Source organism: Astyanax mexicanus, chromosome 16 (genome assembly GCF_023375975.1).
Source record: "Astyanax mexicanus isolate ESR-SI-001 chromosome 16, AstMex3_surface, whole genome shotgun sequence".
In the NCBI taxonomy this organism is placed as follows: domain Eukaryota; kingdom Metazoa; phylum Chordata; class Actinopteri; order Characiformes; family Acestrorhamphidae; genus Astyanax; species Astyanax mexicanus.
Window position 1 is genome coordinate 27,304,428 of NC_064423.1, and position 12,702 is coordinate 27,317,129.

Sequence of the window (12,702 nt, forward strand, 5' to 3'; positions counted from 1 at the left end):
TAAAACAGACGAAACTTAAAAAAAAACAGTATTTTTAGGCAATCTACATTACAGTGAAAATGTGATGTAAAAAATTATGTAGGGAAAATAAAAAACAGTGAGGATCAATATACCAAGCTAATAAAGAACGATATTAAGAACGTTTATTAATGTTTTGAAAGGGTTTCATTAAGGTTAGCCTGTAACGGTACAGAAATAATGTTCAGGAAATGTTTTTAAAACATTCAGACATATTAATGTTTGCATCACAACATTACCATACTTTTGATATTTATAGGTATAACAAATAACAAAAATTGTAATTTAGAGTATTTATTTGCAGAACATTTGAAACGGCTGAAATAACAAAAAAGTTGCACAGCTTCCAGACCCCAAATAATGCAAAGAAAACAAGTTCATATTCATAAAAGTTTAGAATATTTGGTGGAATAACCCTGGTTTTTAAACACAGTCTTTATGCATGTTCTCCTCCACCAGTCTTACACACTGCTTTTGGATAACTTTATGCCACTCCTGGTTCAGCTTGGTTTGATGGCTTGTGATGATTTATTTCCCTCTTCAATATATTGCTGAGGTTTTCCATTTGGTAGAATCATAGAAACTTCGTGGTATCTTATTTTTTCCAGAGCTGTATATACTAAATAATGTTCCTGGCTAATGAAAACTTGACAGAACATTCTAAGAATGTTAATTGTAACATTCAAAAAACCTTCCACTAACCAAAAATTGTTAGCTGGGTATATATATCCAACGCCACATTACAGTAGCTAATTTGAGAAATTTGGAAACTGTTAAATTAGAATATATCAGTATGTAATTAAAAAATGGGATTCTGAGAAGGTGAAAAGGAACATGGACAACATGAATTTAAAGTGGGTAATTTGGGATAAATGGAACATTGAGAGGATGAATAAACAATGTCACCAACACCACATTACAGTAGCTAATTTGGGAACAATGAGAAACTGTCAGAATGAACATGAATATGACTAAATTTAACTATATTTACACTACAAGTCAAAAATGTGTTTACACTGCTCTCGCTAATACTATCTGCAGCTATAGAATGTGTCAATTAAAGAGCTTTTAGAGTCTTATCACAGAGCTCTCCAGGCAGGCCGGCAGCTTTTAGCTCCAGTATTGTCCTGAATGAAGTGTCATGTATTTAGGGGAAAGGTTTCATGGGAGAGTATAACCCCCTGGCACACTTGCAGAGCTGCACATTTATCCCTCTCATAAAAGGCATGGAGAGAAGTCGGGCAAAATGAGGACCCGTTCCATGGTCACAAGGTCTGAGGTGTTGTGTTTCATGACGGACAACGTATACATAACCCATATGTTGTCTAATCTTTGTGGGCAGTGTATATGTGTGCTGTTAATGCAACTTATTTAAAACTCAACTAACATTTTTGTCAGAATTTCTGTTAGTGTAAAAAGATAAGCAAATTAATTCCTAAAATGGGTTAGGTTAAATATTGCACATTTCTCTAATATGTAAAAGTATGATCATTTAGAGTTTAATAAATAAATAAATTAAAACTTAAAAAATAAATATGATCCACTCCATGCTCATAGCAGGACTACTTTTTTCCACTAGTAGATGTCACACTAGAGTATTAGCATCTTAGTGTCTATTTGTAAATCTGTTTATCTTTTCCAACCTTTTTGTATCACAGGTCCGTCTGCTGTGTCTGTTAACATTGTGGATTTAACCCTCCTGAAGCTGACTGTTAGCATAGCAACTAACCTGCTCCAATCTGGACCATCCTAATAGAACTATAGCTATCCTGCTCCAAACGGTTAAGCTTTCAAACTGTATATTGTTTTAAAATAATGGTAAAGGATGTGATTTATAAACAAAATTGTCCATTTTCAGTGTAGGATTATTTGTACGGTCACCTTTATCTAAATGATTCTTTCCTCCATTCTGCCATCCCATATGTACATTGCCACATCTTGTGTCTTGCAGAAGGCCTAAGTTTTCACAGGCGAGATACATACACACATACACTCACCAAAGACCAGCTATGAAGGAAAAGAGCAGAGAACAGAAGACACACACTGTTTCTTGGTCTTTTAATTCTGCCAGAACTACCACTTATGTATAACATTATTAACTTAGAAATTAGTACTTAAAAGCTTTACTGTTTTCATATAGCCTTCTCCTGCTTCGTGTGCACTCATTATTTCATTTCAAAATATACTTAGAAGACTCTATGGCTATAAAGTCTGTGGAGTCTTTACAAAGCTTTGAAATAGCATTACCTGGTCTTTGCTAACAGTGGTTGTGAGCAAGCAATTAGGGTGACCAAACGTCCGTATTTCCCGGGACATGTCCGTATTTCACGTCCTGTCCCGGGCGTCCCTGTTTTTTTTTTAAAAAGTGAGGAAATGTCCTGGTTTTTAAATTACCTTCATTGGACCATTAAATTTCAGAGCAAAAAATCAGAGCACCCCCCCCCCCCCCCCCCCTGTCAACAATAACAGTGCAGAATCACTGTTAGAGCACACACACACCTCGCTCGATAATCCATCGCCAGCCCCCCCCAACACCCCCCCTCCCCCGTCAACAATCACAGTGCAGTATCACTGTTAGAGCACACACACCTCGCTCCATAATCCATCGCCAGACGCCCTTCCACAATCCACCCCCCGGTCAACAATCACAGTGCAGTATTACTGTTAGAGCACCTGAGCTCAAGACAAAGGCTGTGAATACTTTCAAACTCGTGATTTTGTTTTTTTTTTTTATTTAAAAAAAAATAACCTTTTTCAGTTTGTCATTATGGATTATTGTGTGTAAAAATGTATTGCTTTTAAAATAAGTAGTTACAAAACAAAATGTTAAAGAAGTGAAGCACTGTGAATACTTTCCGGATGCACTGTAGAAACAAAAGCAATATAAACTTGTTTTTAAATACTTTTGACTTGAAGAAACAGTGAATGAGCAGGGGTCCCATTACTTGTGTCCACATATTATACACCTAACTGCCAAATTTGTACTGCATTCCTACCAGTAGCCAGGTTCAATGTCCTACTGCTGTCTGTGACAATGAAGGTTGTACTTTATTTAGCTCTATATAGCTGTGCTTGTCTGTGGGGGGGAACTGGCCACTACCTCAATAGTGATGTAACTTGAGGTTACATGCAACGTCAGAGCTCGCTGCATGTGACAGAGTGTTTATGTGGTGCTATGTGGTCAGGAATATACAGCTTCTCATGAGGACCTTTTTTCCGTTTCAGATAGACAACATAGTTAAGGCTTTACAACACTTACTTGTTTGCCGTCACACAAACCGGCACTGAATGAGATTCTTATTTTACATTTTCAGAATATTAACGAAGATCTGCAGAGCCTTTGTATCACTGAGAAAGTAACCTGAGGATCCTGATGTTCTGTGAGGAATCTCATTTCAGCTCGACTGTTACGACACCTACTGCAAATCCCAAATGAAGTCAGTCTGATCCATCCAGATCAAGGGTGCTCAGACCTTAGCACTAGTGTGGGAAGTTTATTGTCGCTGGGGGCAGTTACGTAGTTTGGGAGGTGGTCGGGGGGGGGAGGAGAGGAGGGGGTGAGAATAGTAAGTTAAAGGCTGCATGACAACAGAACCACCCACACCTGTAACCCTTCACCCAAACAGTGTGGAAAAAAGAAGACATGTTGAGTCACACCTGCATTTGTAAATGTAATCTATGCAGTATAACAGCTGCTGTTTAGGCTGGAGAAAGAACACTGCTGCACCTTCTCCTGCTAAATACATCAATTAATGAACTAGTACTGTATATTAATCAGTATATTATTGAGTGTATTATAACTATGCATATTGATTGAGTATCTAGAGTTTAAACATTTTTAGAACAATCTGTGAAAGAATTATAAATCATATTCTCTATATTACACTATATTGTGAGTACAGGTTACATAATATTCCTGAGTTTATTCGTAAGGTGTTGAGAAGAATAATTCAACCCTCCCGGTGCCGATTCACCTTTACTGCTTTGTTGCAATCTGAAGCAACAGTTTACACTCTCTTTGTTTGGGTAGACTTCAACCCATATGTTGAGTAAATATGACCTAAATTCAACAGCTGAGATCTAAATAAGGTAAAGTCTACCTAACATTTCTTGGTACAATACATAAAAAGCTAAATTTTCCTAATGGCTCCTGGCTTCAATTATTTGCATAATAGGCATGCCTCACCAAATCCTCACTCACCATCATGGGTAGTCTTGCCAACTTGGGCTATCTTGTCTTAGGTATTCAGTTATATTATACATAATGGTTGACTGCCTGGATACTGGAGTGTTGTACACTGTAAACCCTAATAAGTTAAGTCTACTCAAATCATTTGAGGTAATTTGTCGCCTCAAATGAATCAAGTTTTCAAAATTATATATTTTTAGTCGTTTATAATACTGTATGGAGTTGAACAAACATTCATCTTTAAGTTCAACAGACAAACCAAATGTACTTGACACTCAAAATGTGGTGTACCTGAAGTTTATCTTTTTTAAGCTAAAGTCTATCTTACTTGTTTAAGTTTACTTCAACGGTTACTTATTGTTTTTATAGCGAAAAGTTTTAAATTAAACCATCAAAATAAACAGCAATATAAGTTAATGCGGTGCAGTAAACAAAACAAGCTTACATTAGTAATGTAATTGCAAAATCATTAATTCACATGAATTAGATATAGAGTGAACAGAATTAAGAGCACATCCCAAACAGAGTTCATCAGCTTAGAAAATTATGCTTGTTCTTACAGCCAACAACACAGAGGCCAGGCAGCTAATCACAATATATGATCTTCAAGTTTACCTACGGTAGCCTGGGGGAATGACTACACACTGATGGTGAGTGTCAGAAAATGGGGGACACACCCAGTATGCTAATAGATAGTGCCAGAAGCCAACAGAAATTAAGCAGTCAATGGCAACAGACTAAACTTATTATTATAGGTTGTTTCAACTTAAGGATCTCTGTTTAAATGTAAATGTGCCCACAAATATTTAGCTAACTAGAAAAAGGTGAGTAATATTTAAAAATATGCAATTTTATGTAAAACAGTATGCAATTTTTGCAGTACAGTATCTCTGTGTTGGATAAATTTTCCCATGTTCCGATGTTATGGGAAAGTAGGTTGTAGAAGAGAATCAAGGCCATTTTATCTTGTATCAAGAAAAAAACATAAGCAAACCTTTCGTGAATAAACAACGCTTAGTCAGTTTGTGATAAAAAGTGAAGGACAATTGCCTACTGGCAATCACATTACTTTCTTTTCTAAGTATTAACTAAAAAAACAAGGGAAGGAAGCCCTGGTTGTCAATACTACACACTGATGGTGAGTTAGTGATGCCAAGAACCAGTAGGAAATTTTTTTTTTGGTGTGTTGTACTACGAAATGCTCCCAGAAGAGACTTTAACTCTAAGTCAATTCAATGGTCACATCTGCTGTATACTGTAATGTACAGTTTGAAATTACAGTAAGTATAAGCCCCATCTTGTCTACAGGTTGACTCATTTAAGACGTGATAAACCTGAGTGAACTTGAGCACAAATGTACAAGTCCAGTACAGTACATTTCCACAAAGGCCACCCACACCACTGTAATGCTCAAACCGGCCAGACAAGACAAACAGAACAGCCAGTTACAACTGGAACCCGCAACTCCACACTCGCTCACAACATTACCCTTTATGTAGAGCACATATCATGTAAAACACTGTGATTAAAAACACAGAGTGAGAAAGCTGATCTTTTACAGTTAAATGGCTCCAAACTCTTATCATTGCTATTTTTTATCACAATAAGTATATATATACATATATATATATATATATATATATATATATACATATATATATACGTATATATATATATATATATATATATATATATATATATACATGTATATATATATATATATATACGTATATATATATATATATATATGTATATATATATATATATATATATATATATATATATATATATATATATATATGTATATATATATATATATTCTTATTTGTAACTTTTTAGAAATAATACATGCAGTTATGTCTCAAGCAGATACATAAATGATTACATTTATGGTCTAATCAGACAATGGTCTGGTTACAAAAGGGCATGCTACTTTTGGGGTTTCTGTAGGAGGAGTACTAGATCATCATTTCAACTGTACAGTTTTCCCCAATGAATGTATCCCTTTGTTCCAATATCACTTATTTAAATACTAACGATCATTTACAAAGTTTCAAAGCTAATTTTGCTAAGTTGAGAAGAAATTTGAGTTTAAAAAACTGCTGTTCTACAATACCTACTTACAATATGTCATGTTACAAAATGTAACTCTGAATATTGCAAAAATAGGCTAAGAATCATGAACATGAACTGTACACATGAGTGCATGTTTAATTTTTAAAACTTGACATTCAGAACATAAGGCAACATAAAAACCATCGAACACATTTGTGCCAAGTCCATTTTTCCAGCAAGTACTGATTGGCACTTCTGTGAAAACGTTAAAAGCCAAGAACTGACCATGATACCAATGGCAGAAAGCATTCAGAAACCTTACCAAAAAAGGGTCCCAGATAAACATGGAAAACCTTGATAAAGAACCAGCAAAATGGATTAACGATACATTCTAGCCAGGCATGTGTACACAGAGGCGTAAAGGATGGCCGCTGAAATGGTCCAAACCATCGCATGCATTACTGTTTAACGTCACTCCTGAGTAGACACACCCATGGGTTTGTATAGGCGGGTAAAAGGACATTATTTAACAATGTCACTGATCAGTGGCTCACCGTAGAAAATGACATTTTGGAAAGTGAAAGCATTAAATATAGGCAATGATTCTTTTATATCTGTTACTGGGGATTGTTTAAGCCTGTTTAATTTAATGATATAGAGAGATCTTATCCAGTGCAATAACTTCATTAGGTTTAGTATGTAACTAAGAAACATTATTCCTGCAAAAAAGACAATATACTGGCTTTTGTAATAGGATAATGTTGATAATGCAACTTAAGACTGTTACCTAAAATGAATTCTTACAATCTCCCAGTATGAAAAATCACAATGCTTTAACGTGCCAATATATCATATTTCCAGGACAGGATCAGAAAGCAGGGTACAGCAGGTGATCACTGGGGTTTGCAGCACATAAGGTCTGTAAAGTTTACACAGCCTGCTACTGAATACAGAAACTGGTGGAGTGCCACCTGGTGGTATCTTTTCTGAAAAGCCTTGAAGCATTGTGCCATTTCCTCTTTTCCTCCTTCTTCTTCTCCAGTACAAGTCACCCTTTTCTGCTGACCTGAGACCAGTATCAGTGCGTGTGAAAGCGCTGGTGTTAGATCAGCATGTCAAAGTGACTTCTACTGAAATGAAAGGCCTTCCTGCTCTCTCTCTCACAGAACCGGCTCCTCTGCTGTTGTCGTTGTTGGCCTGCAGACAGACGTTTAATCAGTGTTTAATCAGCTGATTTAGTGTGAGAAGTGAATTAGTGCGGGTAATGCAGTGCAGTAATTAATCCACAATTTGTTCATCTGCTTACCTGTCTGTCTTGGTGCATTCTTGCTGTTCTTGTGGCTGGCTGTTCCTCTCCTCCTGTTCCATGCTGAAGAGAAACAAGCATCATGGGAAATTGAGTTTGTGGGATTTAGGCGAGTATAAATCTACTTTTACCCAAAACATCGGAGATGCAAGAAAATGAAAACGATATTATGTTTTCCAATAAGAAATCAGAGTTCCTCACCTCACTGTAGCGGGAATAATTAATAGAAAGAATAATAACCTACAGTAAACAGCACAGTGGGTGGTAATGATTGTGATTGATGGCATCTGGCTAGAACTGTCCATCCAACAGTCAAACAATTCAGGCAGAAATCATATCATATTCATTTAATGGGATTTGGCAGAAGTCCTGGTCATTTGACATGTCAATGTATGCTGCCTTGCCTACAGTGTCACAATATATTGCAATATATTAAAGTTGTAACCTGGCTGCCAAGTTCCTTGTCACTGATTTTTCAGCTTATTATGTACATTTTTTTTGTTCTGTTTTTTATTAGCCAGTTAGAAATACCCATTCTATGGGTGCTTATCTATTGATGCACAGTTTATTAGCCCACCACTTCTTTATTAAATGTCCCTCCCATGAAACTCCACCTTGCTGGTGGTCAGTATGGGTCAGTTTCTGACCACAGATCCATCCATTCTTATTCTCACTTGTACAAATGTTTCTGATAAAAACTAATAAATAAGTCTAAATATTTATGAACAAATGTGTTGGCTGATGCCATGATTACCGTTCTTTTCGTGCTTTGATCCTTTCTTCATCAAACCTGCAACAACCAATAAAAACTCATGTGACCTTGGAAAGATGGCTTAAAAACAGTGGTTGCTTGGAGCATGTAATGATGTAAAGCACTCACTGTATAACACACTCAGGGATGTGAATATGCTCCATGGGGACAAACTGCTCGAGTTCCTCCAAGCTGTGCACGTAGCGGATTTTGTTCATGAACTTCACACTGCAGAGAAAAAGAGATTAAACACTTTCAGGTGTACTGTATATATGTCAGCTTTATAGTATAGACAATACACTGTCATGATATGTCATGTTATGAGTGTATATCAGATTAAAATTGATTTTCAGAAAAGTTATTTGTGCTTGTGGAACAATTTATTAGAAACACTTCTCTATAGTAATAATATGTAGGGGATCCGTTTGCACTCAAAATAGCTTTAGTTCTTTGCAACATCCCTATTGCATCCCAAAGGTATTTTATTGGCCTGGATTGTTGATGGGTTCATGTATTTATGCTGTTGCAGCAAATTCTGATGCTGCCATAGTGTTTTTTTTTACATGAAAAGGCAGATCAGGCATTTGACATGAATCTTTGAAGGGACATTTAAATGCAATATATATATATATATATATATATATATATATATATATATATATATATATATATATATATATATATATATATATATATAATATGTACATAATGTGAAGACAAAAAACACATGGAGGTCTATAACACATATTGCAATTAATGAAGTAAATCTGCTCACAGCCAAGTAAGATTTCCAGTTTCTCAGTTTTTCAAATCTTTTAGTCGCATGTCTTAATGAAAAAGGCATTTACTCCATGACATAAATCTCTAGAACAATTTTAACCCATAGAGATTTAGGTTCTATACTTAACCACTTCTTAATTTTTGCTTTTTTACTACCTGCTACTAATTGTATTTGTAATAAATATCTATCCTGTTCCAAGCAAATTCCCTCCAAAGACTTGAGTACCATAGTGTTTCTAAGCTTATTCTTGTAATCAATTGCCTAGTATTGGTAAGTCTGTAACCACTGCAGCCTTACTGCAGTGTTCAGCTTTCTGTTCTTGGCTAAATAAGGTGGAACCTAATGTAGCCCTCTGCTGCTGTAGCCCATTCATTTTACGGTCGGAAAAGCATGGAAACTCCACCCTGGGACCTGAACCTAAGACCTCAGTGTTGGGAGTCACCGTGTTCATTTTGAGATGCTTTGTTTCTTACCACAGTACCATAATATTACCACAATTTTTAATTTAATGTGCTCTTTCTGTCAGCTACAACAACTCGAGTCATTCTCCATGGTCTCATTTTCATCCTTTGTTACACCATTTTGAGTAGAATTAGTCAAATAAAAATCAATATAATTTTCTCTATTCTGTTTGTTGCTGTAAACATTACCCAAAGCTGTTGACCCACATCTGAATGATTGTATGCTTTGCACCGCTGCCATCGACTGGCTGATTTGATAATTACACATATGGGTGAGTGTACCATATAAACTGTATATAGTAAGTAAACTATATAGTAGTAAGTACCAACTGTACAAGCCAATAATCTTAAACACTGTGACTACCTGCCTATTGCGCTGTTGGTGATTTCTTTGTGCAACAAAAAAAATATTAATATAGATGAATCAACTTAAAATGTTGCTGGCTCTTACCTAATGAAGGGTCTGGAGATGGCCAGGACTGTGCGTATGAACCACGAAGGGTGTGCAATAATCAGAGATTTTAGGTTCTTTCTTAGTCTATAAGCAAAAGGTTAAAATGCCCATTACATTACATTACAATACATTACATTTGTTCAAAGCGACTTACAATAGTGAAGTACAAAAAGTAAGTGAAGTTAAAAGTAAAAACATTTTTAGATAGGGCCTAAAGGAGGGGAAGAAGGAGGGTAGAAGTAGTTAGTTTGTTAGGGGTGTTAGGAGAGTAAGCGCTCTATCCGTTTAAACATGAGCTCTTGCAGTTTCAGTGATATACATGCAGCTTATATATGTTTACCTACCTTCTGTCAATCATCTGATAGCACTTTTTCAGCCAGCTGATACCAGGCATCTTACTGCGTGGGGTTCCGCCATTCATGTATATGATCAGATAATCCTCAGCCACAAGCATCTCCAGACTGCTTACTACGTACCTGTGTGCAGGAGGGATGGCAGGGTGGATAAGAATGAAAAGAAGCATGAAAACAGGAAAAAAGTCACCTTGTATGTTAATTCCTTAACTCTAATTAACACTAATACATAAATAAATAAACAAAACAATGTAAGTTTATAATGCATTTATTTATTTTTTTAATAGTCTAAAACTGCAGTGCTACTTAGGTTTACATTGACATTTATTTCATTACAGACACAATGAAAAGAGGTATTTCATGGTTTGCCTGGTCAACTTAATTTAATTTATTAATAAACATCCATATCTGCATTTTAGGCCTGCAACACATTTTAAAAATAAGGCTGGAAAGTAAGTGGTACTCTAAAAAACTGGTGCAGTAGTTCAGTACCATGACTGGGCATAAAAAAAAGCATTTTAGAGGCAAACTCTAAACTATCGATTATTTTAGCAACTTTTACATGTTAAAATGCAACACAGAATGTCTTAAAGTGGCCATAAAAGAACACCGCCAATAGACCAAACCACCAAATACTCACAGAAACAGGTTCTCCATGATGTAATGATAGTCTGGGCAGCTGCTGTCAGGCAGGTAGCACGCTGAGAACACGATGATGGCATTCAGCCCCTCGCCATAATAACCTGCAGGCAAGGAAGGGTAGAAACAGAGCACACATTAGGAAACACACAGGCAGACCGAGCATTACGTCATCAACCAAACTGGATTTATTAGGACTGACCTCCGTGAGAGACGACCCGCACGTATGGACGTATGACCTGCATGTCAATGCGATGTTCCTGCTCCCCGATGATGACCGTCCTCCACAGCCGGCCGTTTCCTCCATCCTCCCCCACGTCCTCAGCTCCGTCAGCAGGGCCTGTTTTGGCAGAGCCCACCGGCGTGTCATCTGGAAGCAGGGAAATAAAAAAAATGACAAAGATTAACGGACAGCTTTGTGTATTTATGTTTTTATATATACACTGACATCATGTTATGGCAAAAGTCATGGCATAACAGTATGTAAATATACAACATATAATTTGTGAGGTTATCTTATGAGTAAAGCTGAGCACTGGCCAGCATCCTCGGTTCAAGAAAAGCTTGGTAGTGGGTGTCAAAGGTTCTAATTCCTGTCCCATAACTTTTGGAATGTTGCATGTATGATAGCTTAGTTTCCGAACAAGTAAACAAAACAACAGACACCCCTATAGTATACTTTTATAATATTATTTTCTGTACACTACTACACCTTGCTGGTGTACAGTTAGAAAATTTATTCCATCTGTTGATGAACAGTTTCTCCATTCTCCAAATGCCAACTTTCATCATTGGTTAATTTCTGATCATTGCTGTTCTAAGAACGCTACATACTGGGAATGGTATGTGGTCAACAGTAGTCCTGTGGTCTAAAACTGCCCAATGATAAATATGATTTAGGGAGTACATATCTGACATTTATCTATATACATTGACAGGATAAACTATTTTATAACAGATAAAGAATCACTGTATTAAGAGTGCCATAAAAATGCTTCCTAAACCAACCTTCCCATTCTAAGTCATTGCCGTTGGTGATGAACTCCAAAGAGTCTGTCTCATCAGGAGTTTCAATGTCATCAACGTTAATATCCAGATCGTCAGGTGTGTCTAGTAAATCGTCAGATAGTAGGGATCCTTCACTCTGGTCCAGAGACAGGTTCATATCCGGGGCTACAAGAGTTCTCCGCTTCCGATGGCCTAGACCTCCACCGGCCACATTAATGTGCAGGGAGGTTGGGGGAGCTGAACAATAAAATAAATTAGAATAAATTATTATATTTTTATTATTTATGGCCACAACTGACATTTGTTAAGCTAAAATAATACTAGCACATCTATTGGTTTCTAGTAATATGTTAGCCTAACAGTATCATTTATAGAAGATACAACCCAAATAATATGCTACCTTTAATACACAAAGGAGAGCCTTCAGTCAAGGTGGGGTGAACTCTAATTAAGTATAAGCAGGTGTTTCTACTACATAGGTTTACTTACATGTTCTATCATCGCCCAATGTACTGGATGCCTCCATGTCACCCACCTCAGGCAGTGGCCTTTTTAATCACACACAAACACACATGCACACACACACATGTAGGTTAATCAGACCTATAAAGCACATGTCGTTAAAAGTTAATAATTTAAACTCTTTCTATTAGTGTAAATTCAGAAAATATTATTTTACACGTAACA

General features: G+C 36.5%; 1 protein-coding gene across 3 annotated transcripts in view; it reads right to left on the bottom strand.

The window, feature by feature from the left end:
* Positions 1 to 6,387: 6,387 nt before the first annotated feature.
* Positions 6,388 to 12,702, bottom strand: part of atcaya (ATCAY kinesin light chain interacting caytaxin a) — a 51,147-nt gene continuing 44,832 nt past the window's right edge. For all 3 annotated transcript variants that reach the window (XM_007246196.4, XM_022669854.2, XM_007246197.4), the window contains 10 exons: positions 12,505 to 12,563; positions 12,016 to 12,252; positions 11,210 to 11,377; positions 11,009 to 11,111; positions 10,360 to 10,491; positions 10,013 to 10,099; positions 8,449 to 8,547; positions 8,323 to 8,358; positions 7,569 to 7,631; positions 6,388 to 7,459 (listed from right to left, as the gene is read on the bottom strand). In XM_007246196.4, the coding sequence (XP_007246258.2) occupies positions 7,423 to 7,459; positions 7,569 to 7,631; positions 8,323 to 8,358; positions 8,449 to 8,547; positions 10,013 to 10,099; positions 10,360 to 10,491; positions 11,009 to 11,111; positions 11,210 to 11,377; positions 12,016 to 12,252; positions 12,505 to 12,563 (1,021 nt within the window). In that variant the 3' untranslated portion in view covers positions 6,388 to 7,422. The remainder of the gene's footprint in view (positions 7,460 to 7,568; positions 7,632 to 8,322; positions 8,359 to 8,448; positions 8,548 to 10,012; positions 10,100 to 10,359; positions 10,492 to 11,008; positions 11,112 to 11,209; positions 11,378 to 12,015; positions 12,253 to 12,504; positions 12,564 to 12,702) is intronic.